Source organism: Epinephelus moara, chromosome 24, assembly GCF_006386435.1.
Source record: "Epinephelus moara isolate mb chromosome 24, YSFRI_EMoa_1.0, whole genome shotgun sequence".
NCBI lineage: Eukaryota > Metazoa > Chordata > Actinopteri > Perciformes > Serranidae > Epinephelus > Epinephelus moara.
Genome location: NC_065529.1, coordinates 52,245,515 through 52,263,587, shown reverse-complemented (window position 1 = coordinate 52,263,587; position 18,073 = coordinate 52,245,515). Strand labels below are relative to the sequence as shown.

General features: G+C 45.1%; 1 protein-coding gene across 1 annotated transcript in view; it reads right to left on the bottom strand.

The window, feature by feature from the left end:
• The window catches only part of LOC126385946 (E3 ubiquitin-protein ligase RNF123), a 181,353-nt gene extending 164,211 nt beyond the window's left edge, over nt 1-17,142 (bottom strand). The window contains exons 1-15 of the mRNA XM_050037990.1: nt 17,120-17,142; nt 16,363-16,442; nt 15,976-16,073; nt 15,313-15,367; nt 13,533-13,618; nt 13,185-13,271; nt 13,032-13,099; nt 11,671-11,796; nt 9,378-9,492; nt 8,185-8,289; nt 6,812-6,937; nt 3,587-3,679; nt 1,676-1,749; nt 1,465-1,582; nt 213-516 (exon numbers count right to left, since the gene is read on the bottom strand). Of these exons, the coding sequence (XP_049893947.1) occupies nt 213-516; nt 1,465-1,582; nt 1,676-1,749; nt 3,587-3,679; nt 6,812-6,937; nt 8,185-8,289; nt 9,378-9,492; nt 11,671-11,796; nt 13,032-13,099; nt 13,185-13,271; nt 13,533-13,618; nt 15,313-15,367; nt 15,976-16,073; nt 16,363-16,442; nt 17,120-17,142 (1,558 nt within the window). The remainder of the gene's footprint in view (nt 1-212; nt 517-1,464; nt 1,583-1,675; nt 1,750-3,586; nt 3,680-6,811; nt 6,938-8,184; nt 8,290-9,377; nt 9,493-11,670; nt 11,797-13,031; nt 13,100-13,184; nt 13,272-13,532; nt 13,619-15,312; nt 15,368-15,975; nt 16,074-16,362; nt 16,443-17,119) is intronic.
• Nucleotides 17,143-18,073: the final 931 nt, after the last annotated feature.

Sequence of the window (18,073 nt, the reverse complement as noted above, 5' to 3'; positions counted from 1 at the left end):
TTTGCTTTACAAAAACGTGAAAAAGCAGCTGTGACCAAGCTATCACGAGGTGAGTAGCATTGTAAGCATAATTAATAGCGATATACTTCAGTTTGTCTGTGTGGTTTTGTATGCAAGCGGGTCTGCTGCGGCCTGCTGACAGTCCAAAATGGCGGCAGTAGGACAAAACCATGGGCGAGTCTGTTGCTATGGGGCGTTCTATTGAGCTTCGCCTCTTGGTATCCATGCTCTTTGCGGGTACTGTGAGGATGAATGAGTACTTCCTGTTCTGTGTACGGGTACTGTGAGGATGAATGAGTACTTCCTGTTTGAGGATGAATGAGTACTTCCTGTTCTGTGTACGGGTACTGTGAGGATGTAGTTTCGGTGGCATACAGTAAGCAGAGAAGCAGCTGGATGAAGACGAGTGTTCTGACCTTCGATCCTCTTCTTCAGTCTCTGACAGCCTCTCTCGTACGCTCTCCGTCTCAGTCGCTCATCTGCGCTCTCGTCTTTGGGCTCCCGCTCGTCTTTTCCCTGAGAGACACATTCATTCAACAGTTCAGACTTTGCATCCGTCGGTCTTCATGTTGTCATTCAGTGTGAGAGTGTGTATGAAAACACACACAGGAACAATATGAACACGTCTGTTGAATAAAGCTTCATCATCATCATCATCATCATCATCATCAGTGACTGATTCAGTCTGTTAATCCCACACAGTTTGGATCAACACAGATTTTTGTTTTTCCATTAATTTTCACTAAATCCATCAAAGCTCTGGAAAAAAAACAAATTGTTGTTTCTGACTGAACAAAATCGTTGTCGTATGTCTGTTTTTAATCGTGCTCGCCGTCCACCGGTAAATAATAAACACTTCTTGCAGACGCAGTTTGTTTTAATGAGCTCATATTAATGAACCTCTCCTGTCATGTGACCTCCATCAGTCTGAAACTTTTTACTCCTGAACGTATTTGTGTCCAGCTGAGACTGAGCTGATCCTCCCCGACGTCTGATCAGTCTCAGCTCACCTGAGCAGCGTGGACGAGACCCTCTATGGAAGTTAACAATACGAGCTTCACGACGACTATTCTTGACATTTGTGGATATTTTAGTCAAAGAAATGGGAGAGAAGTCACAAATATCACATGACCCACAACCTCACGGGAAGCGATCCACAAATGTGGAAAACCAGTTTCACGTGTAAGAGTTGATCCACTAATGCGTAAATATGACTTCACGTGTATTTGCTGTGGTAAATCTCTGTATTTGTAAAACCTGTAACATTTTTATGTGAAATTAAAATACGTGTTCACAGAATAAATTATTCACATTTGCAAACCACGCTGTATTTTTCTGGAAATGATTTTTACACAATACAAATGTAAAAAGACATGTTTGTGGCTCATGGTACACATTTGTAGATTGTCCTGTGTGGTTTACAAACAATAGAGTCTAATAAAACCCTGCAGGTGAGTTATTTACCTCCTTGTCAAAGTGCGTGGGCCACCAGGTGGTGGGAATGAGCTCCTCCAGCCCCGCCTCCTTCACCCTCAGAGGAGTTTTGATGTAAAAAAACACAACTGAGCGCAGAACATCAAACGTGAAACTGATGTTAAGGAGAATTTCGATGAGCTAATAAAGTCACAAAGTATTTTATGATGTTTGAGAGGCGTCAGAAGAACCAGAAGGATATAGGACGTTGTTGAGCAGGTACTTCCTGGACTTCTCGTGGTGCAGGATGGCCGTGGTCAGACGCAGGTAGTGGATCTGAAACAAAATTTATGGTCTGAGTCAGGAGGGATTTAAAGAGAACAAATACTCACAAATATTCTATTAAGTGACTTTTATTATTACTTTATTATCAGCATTATTAGTATTATTATATATTTTCTTTATGCACACAAAGAAACAGAAAACTATAAAGTTACTATTCAGACACAAAACATCAGTTTTCCTGTCTGTCTCTGTAAGCTGAAACCATTTCCCTCAGTGGAAACAAAGCTTTGATTTACTTTAATTTCACAGATAAGAAACAATAAATTGTGAAGACAATAAAGCCTCCACACACTGTGTGTGATTTATCCTGGCTGAAATATGAGCAGAAGAAATCTCTGCTAGGCTAATTCAAACAATGTAAAATACCATAGGCTTGTGCTAATAACGTTAGCATGTTGTATTTGTGGGGGAAATGTGTCCAGATAAAGACAAGTGTTTGTCTGTGAATGCTGCGAGTTATAGTGAAGCTGATTTGTGTTTGACACTGTCTCTATTAAGCCGTGTTTAATGTGTGTTTAATGTGTGTTTAGCGTGTGTTTAGCGTGTGTTTAACGTGTGTTTAACGTGTGTTTAACGTTTGCCGTGTGTTTAATGTGTGTCTAATCTGTGTTTAATGTGTTTAACGTGTGTTTAATGTGTGTAATGTGTGTTTAATATGTGTGTAATCTGTGTTTAATGTGTTTAACGTGTGTTTTTAATCAACTAAACTTCATAACACTTCACAGAAACCCCGGCGCCAACTAGCATTCTGGAGGTGTAACTGCAGAGTGACACCACCGCACAAGTATAAATCGCGCTTCAATCTGAAAAATAAATCAACTGCAGGTTGACAGCAGGCAGGATTCACTCGTCCACACGTCTCACAAAAGCTTTTGAAAACTTCATGCTTGACGTTCATTAGGGCTGCACCATTAATCAAAACATTTCTGAATTCGCAGTACGCCCAAGAGCAATTTGCAAATCGCAGCAGCTGCAGTTTTTTGATGCAGGTAAAATGTGCCACTACATACCATCACAAATGAAGCACTGTGATGCTGCAGAGAGGCCTCAGCCTACACATCATATTCCAGTCATGAGGGAACATGCTTGTTTGGTACGGCAAAAAAAAAAATCATCATCATCTTAGATTTTTTTTTTTTTCAGTGAAAATGTCAAGCAAAATTTACCATCAAACTTGTGACTCACATCGTGATGATAGTATCCAGCCGTGTGCAAGTCATGCAGCTCTACTCTGAAAATATGAGTAACATTTTCTAACAGAAGACTTAACAACATGTGACGAGTCTTTTTTCTGCAGAAAAATAAACCTATTCAATTATGTGTTCTTTTTTAATGAGTTCTTCTGGAAAAACAACCCTAAAGTTAAAAAAACTCTGAATACTTTTAGAAATAATCTCTTCTGCTGCATCTCTGTTATTTCTCTGTATTTCCAAACACAGTGCATCAACGCCACCTTGACTTCATCTAGTTCATAAATCTGGAATATTTGTATTTCACTGATTTAAATGAACAGAGTGACATTATGTCCAATAAAGTTGTGTAATAAACAGAGTTCTGCTGTAAAATGTCTTTTCACCAGCAGCGAATGAACGTTTACAGCCAACATGTGACGAGGGTGTGATGTCACAGTGGACATTGCTAAAATGAAATATTCAAATTCACTGATAACTGCAGGTTTGAGTCTGTAGAGTTATTAACCTGTGGAAATTATTTAACATTAACACTTCCTGTTAAAATAGAGATTTATAATCTGTGGGTCCAAACAGGACCAGGACCAGGACCAGGACCAGGACCTAGACCAGGACGAGAGGGGGCATCTGGGACCTACCTGAAAACCAAGGTCGGGGATGATGGGGGAGAAGCGGTAGGCCCTCAGCAGGGACATCATCAGCTGCTTCAGACACTCGTTCACTTCATAGTCCTGCAGACAGACAGACAGACAGACAGACAGCAGGAGGAGGTTAACAGACTGAACAGATAAATCCAGGTGAGACTGAGGTCACCTCTTATAGGAACACTAAATTATGAAAGATTAATTTATTAAAATGTTTTACAGGTGATCTGTAGTTTATGTTCATGGTTCATGAACTCTGCTGTAAATCAGCATCATATCAGTTTGACCTGTCCCCTCAACTACACAGGCTGAATACACTGTGTCTGACTGTAAGCTTCATATTTGATACAAGACAACAGCTTTCATTAAGGCTCAGTCAGATACAGTCAGAGCTCCACATCTGTACACGTTAGTTTAAGAATCCTCACATCCCACTGACCACCAGTCTGTGTTGCTAAATACTTCAATAATTAAAACAGTCCAGTGTTAATACACAGTAGACTCTGTATAGTTTATGATGAATGTGTTCAGTCTGTGACGACTAAACTTCACCATCAGTCACACAACATGTTTCTGTTCACACAATAAACCTTCAGATCAGACAAATACAATCTTAATCTCTAAAATTCAACAAAAATGAAAAGTTTATCCAAAACGTCATCTTGTTGAGTCGACATCTGAATCAATCAGCTGTTAGATCAGGTGAGAGCCAGGCGGTGCAGTCGGTGGAGAGCAACTGCAGCGCCTGGCTCTAAAAACTGCGGCCGCCTCGCTCTCGCCATTTTATCGCCGTCCACTTCTGTGATACGTCAGAGCAAGTCGGGAGAGTCGGACACAAAACTAACCAGCATGCATTGTGCTCCGATCGCCGGTGATCAAATCTGCGCAGGCCTGGCTCATCTCGAACGGGCCTACTGACTGATGAATTGGTGCTGGTTATTTATATTATTGTGGCGTACTGATTATGATGTGGGTGTGGGAGGAGTTCGGGGAGGTTATGGAGAAGGACTTTCAGTTGGCCTCAAGGAAGTTCTGGCAGATCGTTAACCGACTCAGGAAGGGAAAGCAGGGCTTGTCTCAGGCTGTGCTCAGCAGAGAGGGAGAACTGCTGACCTGACCTGGGGACATCGTCGGGCAGTGGAAGGAGCACTTTGATGACTTCCTGAACCCGGCCATCACATTGACTGTGAACGAGGCAGAGCCTGAGGACTCGGGGAACTCTCGCCCATATCCCTGGTAGAAGTTGCTGAGGTAGTTAAAAAGCTTGGTGGCGCCGGATGTGGATGAGATTCTCCCTGAGATGCTGAAGGCTCTGGGCACTGCTGGGCTGTCTTGGCTGACACGCGTTTTCAGTGTCACGTGGAGGTCAGGTACGGTGCCTGCAGAGTGGCAGACCGAGGTGGTGGTCCCCATCTTCAAAAAAGGAGACCGGAGGGTGTGCTCCAACTATTGGAGTATCACACTGCTCAGCCTCCCGGGTAAAGTTTACTCCAGGGTGCTGGAAAGGAGGCTCCGACCGATTGTCGAACCTCAGATTCAGGAGGAGCAATGTGGATTCCATCCTGGCCGTGGACCAGCGGACCAGCTCTTTACCCTTGCGAGGCTGCTGAAGGGGTCATGGGAGTTTGCCCATCCAGTCTGCATGTGCTTTGTGGACTTGGAGAAGGCTTACGACTGCATCCCTCGGGGGGTCTTGTGGGGGCTACTACGGGAGTACGGGGTGCAAGGCTCGCTGCTACGAGCCATCCAGTCCCTGTATGACCAGAGTGAGAGCTGTGTCCGCATACTTGGTGTTAAGTCGAACACGTTCTCGGTGGGTGTTGGCCTCCGCCAAGGTTGTCCCTTGTCACCAATCTTGTTTGTGACCTTCATGGACAGGATCTCGAGGCGCAGCCGGGGGAGGAAGGGGTCCGGTTTGGGGACCTCAAAATTGCATCATCTGCTTTTCGCAGATGATGTGGTTCTGTTGGCTCCATCACACCATGACCTCCAGCATGCAGTTGGGATGAGAGTCAGCACCTCCAAGTCTGAGGCCATGGTGCTCTGTCGGAAACCGGTGGATTTCCTTCTCCAGGTTGGGGGAGAGCTATTGCCTCAAGCGAGGGAGTTCAAGTATCTTGCGGTCTTGTTCACAAGTGAGGGTAGAATGGAGCGTGAGATGGATCGGCGGGTCGGTGCGGCTTCTGCAGTGACGCAGGCACTGCATTGGTCCATCATGGTGAAGAGGGAGCTGAGCCGGAAAGCAAAGCTTTCGATTTACTGGTCCATCTATGTCCCAACCCTCACCTATGGTCATGAGCTCTGGGTAGTGACCGAAAGAATGAGGTCACAGATACAAGCGGTGAAAATGAGTTTCCTCTGTAGGGTGTCTGGGCCCAGCCTTAGAGATAGGGGGAGGAGCTCGGACATCCGGAGGAGAGGAGTAGAGCCGCTGCTCCTTTGCGTCGAAAGGGGTCAGTTGAGATGGTTCGGGCATCTGACTAGGATCCCCCCTGGGCGCCTCCTGCTGGAGGTGTCCCGGGCACGTCCCACTGGTAGGAGGCCCCGGGGCAGACCCAGAACACACTGGAGGGATTATATATCTCGTCTGGTCTGGGAACGCCTCGGGGTCCTCCAGGAGGAGCTGGAAAGTGTTGCCGGTGAGAGGGATGTCTGGGGTGCTTTGCTCGGGCGGCTGCCCCTGCGACCCGGCCCCAGATAAGCGGATGGATGGATGGATGGATGGATGGATGGATGGATGGATGCAGTCCATCTGATGCTGGTTTTGTTTCATCACTGTAGCCAGTATCTCACTATCACTATCCTCATTCAGATTTTAAGAAGTTACAAATTATAATCAGCCACAAAATAAGTCTGAAAAGCTGCAAATCAGAACGAAGTACAGAGAGTTGTTGACTAGAGATGATACGCTGTCTCATGGTGGTGACTTCCTGTGAACCAGCAGCTTTTTACAACGTTACAGAACGGAGCGTTGACAGTAGTTGTTTGTTTCAACCCATCTCGTTATCAGTCTGAGCTGGACTTTAGATGTCACTAAGTTCTACAAACTGGACCTTTTAATCATTTGTTCAATTACTTAGAAAGAGCACTGCGACCTTTGACCTCCACCACAGCAGGTTGAGACTCACTATCTTCACACACACTCGTTTTAGAAACTCTCTGTGTGTGTGTGTGTGTGTGTGTGTGTGTGTGTGTGTGTGTGTGTGTGTGTGTTTTTACCTCCATCAGCAGCCAGAACAGATCCAGGAGCTGCTGTATGAGCGGGTGTTCATCTACCGAACCTCCTCCCTCCAGAATCCCCAACAGGAAGTCCATCAGCACGTCCTCCACCAGGTACACTTTACACTGTAAGAAATATTAACAATACTCTCGTTACTTTAATATGGAGACAACACAACACACACTCAGCCATCTGTAACTAACTCCAACATGTAGCAGTTTGTTTGACACCATCGATCTGCAGCTTGTTTAGAAGCCAAATGTTTTTACTGCTGCTCTCAGAGTCGCTGTCGGAGGTTCTTCATTCAACCACCAGATGGAGCCAAAGTTTTAAACTCTACACAGACTGTGACTGAAACCAGAGTGACTGAACTCTAATCAGACAGCAGGAGTCACATCATGATTCATTCATTCATTCATCATCCAAGCGACATGAACCAGGATATCCACTGATGTAAAACCATTTTACATTATTCTGATTATTCCTGTTATTTACATTCATTCATTTTATTTACATGAATTTAAAAAATAAATTCTAAAATAAATGCTATTAACATTTATTCCCTACATTTTCATTTATTCCTGTTTACCTTTTTGCTGTTATTTACATTTTGTTCCATTATTTACATTCATTCTGATTTTTTTCATTTATTCCTGTTATTTAGATATTTTCCTGTTATTTGAATTTATTCCCAATATTTACATTTTAATCCTAATATTTTATTATTTTTTACCCTATTGTTTACATTTATTCACAAATAATATTTTATTCCCATTATTTATATTTATCCCATAATTTACAATTATTCCCAATATTTACATATATTCCTTTTATTTAAATTTTATTTCTGGTATTTGATTGTATTCTCTGTTATTTACATTTTATTCCCCCTATTATAAGTTTAAGTTTAAGTTTATTTCCTTTATTAAATTCAATGTTTTCACTCTTGCTTGTCAATTACACACAGGTCTGAAAGACACACACATGCACAAACAGGACCTATACATGCACAAAGTGGAGAGATGTCAGAGTGAGGGGGCTGCCCTTGGTGAGGCGCCCCGAGCGGTTGGGGGGGTTCGGTGCCTTGCTCAAGGGCACCTCGGCAGTGCCCAGGAGGTGAACTGGCCCCTTTCCAGCCACCAGTCCACGCTCCATATTTTGGTCCAGACGGGGACTTGAACAGGCGACCCTCCGGTTCCCAACCCAAGTCCCTATGGACTGAGCTACTGCCACCCCATGGAAAGATTTCCCCTTGAATATTCCCATAATTTTACAGCCCTGCTCTCGAACCATGTGAACATGGTCAGACGGTGGCTACACCTTTTCACTTTTCACACGACTACCAGAGCCCAAAGAAGCAGAGATGTGTCACCATGAGAGGAGCGAAGTGGTTGAAGATGTGAGCCAGAGTGATGAGGACTGTAGGTTCTCCATGAAGCCTCCACACTGCACAGTCCTTCTCCACCAGCCTCTCCTCCTGCAACCACAACAAAAACACAACAGGCTCAAATCAAACAGAGCTGACGTCATGGCGACTGACTTCATCACCACACCAGACAGAAACACACGGGCAGATTCAGAAACTGTTTCAAAGAGAAGCCGGCTGTTGTTCACTGTAAACAACAAAAGTTTAGAGTAACTGAATCTAAAACAGTAATTATTTATTTCATAAAACAAACAGACCACTTGGTCATTCATGTGTACAGACCTCCTGGTCCTACTTGTGCAATAGTCTGGGGCCGTTTCGGTAAGGAACCGGAACCAGGGCGAGAGAGACAGGATCTGGAATTTGATGGATGCGCCTTTCCGTCAAAATAAAAGCACCAAGCTAATAAAAAATGCGGTGAAACTTTTTAATTTAAAGAATATAATTTACAAGAAAAGCCAAAGCCATTAAGTTAATCGATTTTCTTACACCCCTCATCACCCCAAATCGATGGTGCGCCAGAATTTAAAGTTTTACTTTGGTGAATTTGGTGAATTCCGGATCCGTTCTCTAGACCGGAACCAGAACCCAGACAAAATTCAGAGTGAATGGAAACCAGGCTCTTCGCCGTAAGTGGAGAGCCTGGTGATGCAAGGCTACTTGTGCACAGAACACCTGGTCCTACCTGTGCACAGACCACCTGGTCCTACCTGTGCACAGACCACCTGGTCCTACCTGTGTACAGAACACCTGGTCCTACCTGTGCACAGACCACCTGGTCCTACCTCTGCACAGACCACCTGGTCCTTAACTGTGTAAAAACCACCTGGTCCTACCTGTGCACAGACCACCTGGTCCTACCTGTGTAAAAACCACCTGGTCCTACTTGTGCACAGACCACCTGGTCCTACCTGTGCACAGACCACCTGGTCCTACCTGTGTACAGAACACCTGGTCCTACCTGTGTACAGAACACCTGGTCCTTAACTGTGTAAAAACCACCTGGTCCTACCTGTGTACAGACCACCTGGTCCTTAACTGTGTAAAAACCACCTGGTCCTACCTGTGTACAGAACACCTGGTCCTACCTGTGTACAGACCACCTGGTCCTTAACTGTGTAAAAACCACCTGGTCCTACCTGTGTGTCGATGGTGGTGGAGAGGACGTTCTTCATGTAGCCCAGCAGCTTGTGAGCCTTCAGCAGGTCTGCAGTCGGGGGGTTCTGGAGGGGCAGGTAGCCATCCACAGGGTACGTGATCACACTCAGGTTAAGGACAAACACTGAACAGGTGCACAGGTGTGAGGCCACAGTTTGTGTGTTGAAAGTAAAGCACTGAGGGGACACGATCATTCTGAGAGTCTCCTTCGTATATTATAATCATAGTTTCTGGTAAACAACAGTTTGAAGACGTCCTTCTGCAAATATGAAACTACAGATATATTAAAACAGCTGACAGATTACAAACGGACACTTTGGGCTGAGAAGGCTGAACATTTGTTTTCAGTTTATGATTCTGTCATCCTCCTTTCCAGACTTCTCTTCGTTGCACTGCTGTCGGCTGTGATGGAACTGAGCTTGTTTCCATATAGAAATATTAACATTCATTCACAGTTAAACTTTTCAGTGAACCTTCGACTGCGGCGGTTTGTGTACAGAGATCTTCTGGGATCAAAATCTGATGTTCTTTTTGAAAATGCATAAATACTGAGACACAACAGAAAGCAGAGCAGGCGTCTTCCTGCAGGTTTAACCTTTAGTCTGACCATCAGCTGGTCGAATTCATCCTCGGTTTCATATCATTATTATTATTATTATTATTATTATTATTATTATTAATAAATGTTTTGTCTTTGTTCTGGTGTGTATATTCACCTGTTGAATCACTGAGTGGAGAGACACTGACTTGTGAAGATGAGCGGCCGTGGAAAAGGACTCAGTGAAGGAGGCGCTAAGTGTCACTGTAAAGTTCTCTGTGATAACATCCAGAGAATCACCAAACCCGCCATCTTCCGTCTGGTTCGCCATGATGGAATGAAGCGCATCTCCGGTCTGATGTACGGGGAGACCCGTGGTGCATTAAAAAGTGTTCCTGGAGAATGTGATCCGTAACGCCGTCACCTAAACTGAGCACGTCAAGAGGAAGACAGTGACCGCCATGGATGTGGTGTTTGGGCTCAGGAGGTAGAGAGAGTTGTCCACTAATCGAAGATCAGTGGTTCGATCCCCGGCTCCTCCAGTCTGCATGTTGAAGTGTCCCGATGGCTGTTTCATCGGCGACCAGAGAGACAGGTGTTTTAAAAGTGTCTTTGTTTCATTGGTGGTGGTGGAGGGGGGGGGGGTTGTGTGTGTGTGTGCGCATTTAAAACTGAGTAGCAGGTGGCACCTTATACGGCAGCCTCGGCCACCAGTGTGTGAATGTGTGTATGAATGGGTGAATGTGCCTCATAGTGTAAAACAGCACTTTGAGTGGTTGAATGAGTAGAAAGGAACTATATAAGTGCAGGTCAATTAACCATTTGCTGTCCTGTGTTTGTCCTCGTGTGAAGTCAATATTTAAGGTTTTGCTGTTTTGCACCAAAACTAAATAAATAATTCATAAACAGTTAGATGCACCCTTCAGGTCATCGAGATTCGGATTCTATTTCCAGCTGCACACGTAAAAAACACTTTGATTTGAATTATAAAAGTTACTGACTGCCGCGCAGTCTGACGTGCGTGGCCCCAAATACCATTTTTCCACTCACTCTTTGCCGTGCTGAGTCAAGCCATGCTGCGCAGATTTGTGTTTCCATTATCAGTTTAGACACACCGTGCTTCGCCGAGCTGCGCCAGAGATGGACCTTCTCTACAGTGGGTCCAAAAGCCAGGCCGTCCACCGTCAAGCGAGTAGCAGTGACACAGATGACCCCCGACAACCTTCTTCTCCCCCTCAAACAAGCCGTGTGTGTTGCTACTCTCCTCACCTCTGTCTGCAGGAGACCAGAGAGATTGCTACTCTCCTCACCTCTGTCTGCAGGAGACCAGAGAGAAAGGTGTCTTTAAAAGTCTCTGTGTTTTCAGCTCTTAAACCGAAAATTTGTAAAACAATGGAAGAGATTTTTGAAATGTAATGAATTACTATGAAATCTTATTTTGCTAATGAACTTTTTTCAGCGTTTGATTTTGTCTAATGACACTTTTCTATTATCATGAATGTTAATAATAATATCCTGTTTATTTTGCATGTTTTACAACATTGATTAAAAAGATTATTTTTTCATATTGATCACTTTGGAGAGACAACACTCTTATTTTCCACTCTGTGGACCGTTTTCATGCAGTACAGTATTTATCAGTGCAGACTCAGAAATAAATAAACACATTGTCAGAGTGTGAAACAGGAGGACGTCAGTGACGATGAGCTGCGGTGTGTCTGGTGTGAAAAGGATATCTGAGGGGTCTGCTGCCGAAGTTAAAAGCCACCGACTCTTTAAAGGAGAGGCTGATGGCAGGGAAGTAAGCCACGCCCGGTCCCATCTTAATGTTGGTGAACGCTGTGCCCAGAGACTGACCATTCCTGAGGACACAGACACACAGCATGAAGACGAGGACACACGGGACGCAGGACAGCACATACAGAGGAAACTCAATTACACTGTGAACAACTCAGATGTTCTGTGATTGAAAAACATATGAAACACCTTCCAGCCTGTTAGAAATGTTGAGTGCATCTGAAAATGTTCTTAAAGGTCCAGTGTGTCAGATTCAGGAGGATTTAGTGTCGTCTGTCAGTGAGGATTACAGATTACAGATTACAGATTACAACCAGCTGAAACTTCTCCTGGTTAGAATTCCTTCAGTGTTCATTGTTCAGGAGCTGAATTATCCTCAGAGGTCTCTTCCTCTCAGAAACACTCACACCAGCTGATTCACACCAGGACACACTCTGAAGAAGACACAAGCTTTGTGTTAAAAACATTGGTATCTTTCTGATGCTGCTTGTTGCGGAGGATCTTCCAGCTACAGAGGCCGATGCAAAAACAAAAAACATGGCTGTCCCTATCTAGAGCCAGTCAGTACGTTTACATGCAGCTTGAGAAAATCGAATTATTGGCTTAGTCTGACTAAAACCGGACTTTTAGATGCATGTAAACTGCCTAGTCTGACTGTAATTGGGCTATCTGTAGCTCGACTAACACACCTAGAAAATATTGAATTATTGCTGCATGTATCCACTCCAGTGCGACTGGAGTCGGACGCACCACTTTTTCTTTCGAATAAAAGAAACAACTTGTTACTGTCACTCTGTTGTCCTAAGGTCGTTTTTTATTTTAAATGAGTCAATTGCGCCCCCAAGTGGCGAAAATCCGGTATTACCGACTTGATGCGGTTTTTTACAAAAAACGGACCGTTTTTTTTTTCTCATACCGACCCCACCCTAAAACTCATCTTCATTGGTCGACTACAAACATGACGTATCATCTGAAACATGGAAGTAGCTACATGCCCATTAGCCCACAGCGTCATTAACAGGCGGCTCGCTCAGTGTGTGACGTGCACTTGGAGATAAAATATAGATAGATGAAGGTTCAGGGGGGCAACATGCAGCAAAGGAATCAAACTCAGGCCGCTGCGATGGACTCGGCCTTTACAGAGCTAACGCTCTACCAGGCTAGCTGTTTCCAGTCTCTATGCTAAGCTAAGCTAACCAGTGCTTACTGTTGAATCAACATGTGATCCAGAGAGAGCGAGAGCAGACCAGGATTCACCCAAACGTTCCTTCAAACAGTAAACCACAGTTGATTTACTCACAGACAGAACGTGATGGTTCCCTCGTCCAGGTCTATCAGACAGCTGACGATGTCTCCGGCCGCCCACGACTGAGGACAGACAATCTGCCGTCAGCACCACACAATCAGCCCAACAAGCTCCGCCTCCGACCTCTCTGTCTGTGTCGCTGCTTACCTTTCCATAGTTGGTGGTCGTCACGTTCCACTTCCTCACTCTGTTTCCATCGTAAGCGTACGAGTCTGGAGTGTCGCCAACACCCTCCTGAACACACACACAGACACACACAGACACACACACACAGACACACACACACACACACACACACACAGACACACACAGACACACACACACACACACACACACACACACACACACACACACACACACACACACACACAGACACTGTGTTTCTGGTTGTACTCAGTTACTGAAATGTTAAATATGTTTATTACAGATTGTTTCTACACCTGTAATAATGACGTGTGTGTGTGTGTGTGTGTGTGTGTGTGTGTGTGCGTGTACCTCCTGGTTGAAGCGACAGTTGAGCGTACACCAGCCGATCTGCATCAGACCCTGGGAGGAGATCAGCACCTCATAGGCCCATTTCCCTGCACACACAGACAGAACAATGAGAATGGAGATGTCTGAGCTGATCAGCAGCTCCACACATCGCTCCGTCTGTCCGTCGGTTGGCAGCCACAGTTTTTGCCCTACATGACTGAAGCTTGTCACAGAGGTCACAGCTATAGCGAAGTCCCACCTGTTTATCGTGAACATAAAGACAGAAGTGATTTCAAAGGGAGACTCCACAGCAGCAGTGGCTCTGGCTTCAGATCAGCTCGGTGACCTTTGCTCCGGTCGGCCATGTTCTGTGTGTTGTTTTACATCATTAGGTCATACATGTGGACGATGATCCGTTTACATGCACAAAATATTCTGGTTTTTGCTCTTATTCCGAAAAAATACAATATTTCTGCTGAAGAAACAAATGTTTATGTCTCAGTGTCTGTAACAGGAAGTGGTGCCTCCCTCCAGTGGAGCTCAGTTATCCTCCTCTTCATCGAGCTCACAGTGGGTTTGAAGGGGTCCTGTGGTTGTGTGTAGCCTGACGCACTTTATTGTTACTGTTTTTATATGTAAATATTGTCAGTGCTGTCTGTCCTGAGTATCTGCATTTAATTAGTTAAGTTGGATGCCTGCTCTCCAAAAACTGCAAAACAAATCTACCTACGGGTATTTAATAAAGTTATCTGAATATGAGTAACTCCATGAAGCTGCACACTTTAACTCAGATCATCATCAGGAGCAGATTTTAATCCTCACACATCCAATAAAGACGATCCTTTGGAACTGGTGGTGGTCACGTGGTCACTTCCTGTCAACCAGCAACTTTTTACTACGTTACAGAACAGAGCGTTGACAGTAGTTGTTTGTTTCAACTCGTCTTGTCCTGAATCTTTGGTCTGAACTGGACTTAACACGTCTTTTATCACTTCAAAATATAGAAAAGTGACGGTTACCTCTCATGAGGTTTAACTTCAGCACCTCGTCTTCACCATATCTACATGAACAGGTGTACCTAATAAAGTGGCCAGTGAGTGTAGATTTATAAATACACACACATATAAAAGTGGAACAGCTGGAGCAGCTTGTGTCATCCTGCCTCTTTGCATCATAAGATTTGTTCACAGCTTCCTGTCACGGTGGACTCTGTCGGCCTGTGTGAACTCAGCCTCACTGTCAGGTTGGTGTTGTGATATCTGATCATATCGTGTGATGAAATGTGGGTTTTTCTTTTGGGCATGCAGCTCCACACCAGCCTGAAAAACTGCTGGCGAGTTGGTTTGTGTGTAACATTTCCATGACAACGCACAGAGCCGACTGTAAGCAGACGAGAGGCCGTGTGTCACAAACTGATACTCTGAATGTGCTGTTTACATGTTTGAGAAATGCTCATAAAACCTGAACGATACTGACTAACCCACATGACTGCATCTGAAAATGTTACTTTCAAAATAACAACCTAGAATATGATGCTAACACGACCCGAATCAAAGTCAGAATAACAGTGTGATATTAGTGTGCATGTACACGCAGTCAGTGTGACAATATTGTTTTCACACAAGACAGTGATCATGGAAATATTAATGTTTGGGACTGTTTTTGTTTCACAGATTTATTCAGATGTCTCTGCTCACTTTCTGACTACATGTCTTTATATGTAGATATAGATATGTGTTGATATGGTCTGATGACAGAGGATGGGACACATGGGGCAGGGTTTGTGTTTGAGAGGATTTACCTTTATAAACACATGTGGTGGCTCTGATGGAGCTGAAGTTGCTGTGGCCGATGACCTGAAATCATAAAAAGTGTAACTATTAAAAATCACAAACATCAGATGTGTTACTCATTCATTCGTTTTCTGTAACCACTCATCCTGTTGGGGTCGCGTGGGGGTGGAGCCTATCCCAGCTGACACTGGGTGAGAGGCAGGGTTCACCCTGGACAGGTCACCAGACTATCACAGGACTGACACATAGAGACAGACAACCATTCACACACATTCACACCTACGGACAATTTAGAGTCACCAATTAACCTGCATGTCTTTGGACTGTGGGAGGAAGCTGGTATGCAAGTATGTGCGACTCCTCTACGATAGGTGGAGATATGCCCCCTTTCANTCAAAGCCCGGGGCGGAAACTGTGGAGCATGCTCAGAGCGCCTCGGCCAGTTTGGGTCTGATTGACTGTATACATGCAGGAGTCACATGATCTGGGTGTGTTAGTCCCACTGTGACACATTCACTGCAGGACCATTTCACTCACACTGACATGTTTACAGGGATTTTAAAAGACTGACACAATAAATCATTTCCTCTGATGTCATGGAAACAGACCAAGTGAACCAATCACTGCTCTGCTGTTGTGTTGAATGATGAATGTCTAATACTTCCTCTTACCCCCAGCAGGTCGTCATCTACAAACAGAAGTCCCTCGAAGCCGCTGGTGTGATCCAGGACGACAGGCTGAGGGCCCAGACGCCCTTCAACAGGCTGATCTGCAGAAACAGATTTAAACATCATGAGACATCAGGACAGTCGATCAGGCTGATCTCTGTGTGCAGTCAGAGGACGACCGCATGAAGCTGATGACATTTAAAACCCTCAGTTCAAAGTGGATGAATCTGATTTAGCAGACGACATCACAGTTTATAAAACAAGGGTTCGTTCAGCAGCTTGTTAATGACGGCTGATTTAATCATATGTCTCAGTCGTTCAGAAACTGAAGAATCTGTAAATGGAGTAAATGATCTGAGCTGAAAGACAGTGAGGAGACTTTATGATTACCTCTGCTGTCCTCAGTGGGTTCTCCCTCAGACAACAATCTCTCCAGGTGAGCACTGAGATCCTGGAAACCGAGAGGCTTCCTGCAAAACATCAAGAGGAACAACAGGCATGATCAGGAGAGAGCAGACAGATTATCAGGTCACCTTCTGTCATGTTTTGTTTGTTTTTTGTTTTTTTTTAAATCACGAGTTCTGTGGCTAAAGCCTGAGACGAACGCGGTACTTGAACTCTACACGACTAAGTAACAATATTTCAACCTTGAAGTTCCAGTGTGTCAGACTGAGGAGGACTTAGTGTCGTCTGTCGACCAGCTGAAACTTCTCCTGGTCAGAATTCCTTCAGTGTTGAGGAGCTGAATTATCCACAAACACACCAGCTGATTAACACCAGGAAACACTCTGAGGAAAGATGTTTCATGTTAAAAAAAGAAAAAATAATAATCTGTGTTCCTCTGATGCTGCTCATCGCAGAGCAGCCGACGCGAAAACATGAATGTCTCTATCTAGAGTCAGTGTTTGGTTTGTCTGTTCTGTGCTACTGTAGAAACATGGCGGTGCAACATGGTGATCTCTGTAGACCAGGACCAGAGGTCTGCACTAGCAGGCAGGATTTGGAGTTAGCAAGGTAACTGGGTTTTCAGTGCTGTGATGCTGGTTCTGTTTTTACCGGGATAAATCACCAGGATTTTAACTTATTCATTCATTTTCTGTTTCCACTTATCCTGTTGCAGGTTACAGGGGGGTGGAGCCTGTCTCACCCACGCTGACACAGGAAGAACATGTCGGAGCACCTGGAGGAAACCCACACTGACACAGGGAGAACATGTCGGAGCACCTGGAGGAAACCCACGCTGACACGGGGAGAACATGTGGGAGCACCTGGAGGAAACCCACACTGACAGAGGGAGAACATGTCGGAGCACCTGGAGGAAACCCACGCTGACATGTGTGTGTGGTGGATCATCACGCGTCTGTCAGCAAAATCATGACACGATTTTATGACTCCAGAATCACCTGACCTGAGACAGTGACCATCAGAACGGACAGAAATGTGATGTAGTGTGAGGCCGGCGTTATGAGGTGGTGGCGTTCACCACAGAGTGACTGGCGAGACTCAACCTGCTGCCAACGCCCCCCCCGACCCTCGCCGAGAGACAGAGACCCCTGCTGGACTACGAGGGAGGAGGTGACACAGTTCACCCACTGCAGAGTCACTACAGGGTTAACTGGAAAGACTGTGTGTGTGTGTGTGTGTGTGTGTGTGTGTGTGTGTGTGTGTGTGTGTGTGTGTCTATGTATAGAGCTGCTGGGTAACATGAATCTGTTTGGCTGAAGGGAAGAGGTCAGGTCAGGTCAGGGTACCACACACACACACACACACACACACACACACACACACACAGCCCTGCGCGTCCCTCTCATCACATGTGTCTGTCTCACTACCTGCTGAGACATTTCACGTGAGCGTCCTGGTGACAGGAAGTTCACTCTGAGGGGGAACATGACAAGTTCACTGCGGTCCATCCCATAGTTATGGAGACGTGTCACTGAGATCAGCTGACTGCAGCTGTGTGACTCCGCCCACCAGTCTACCCCGTCCCTGTGTGACTCCGCCCACCAGTCTACCCCGTCCCTGTATGACTCCACCCACCAGTCTACCCCGTCCCTGTGTGACTCCACCCACCAGTCTACCCCGTCCCTGTGTGACTCGG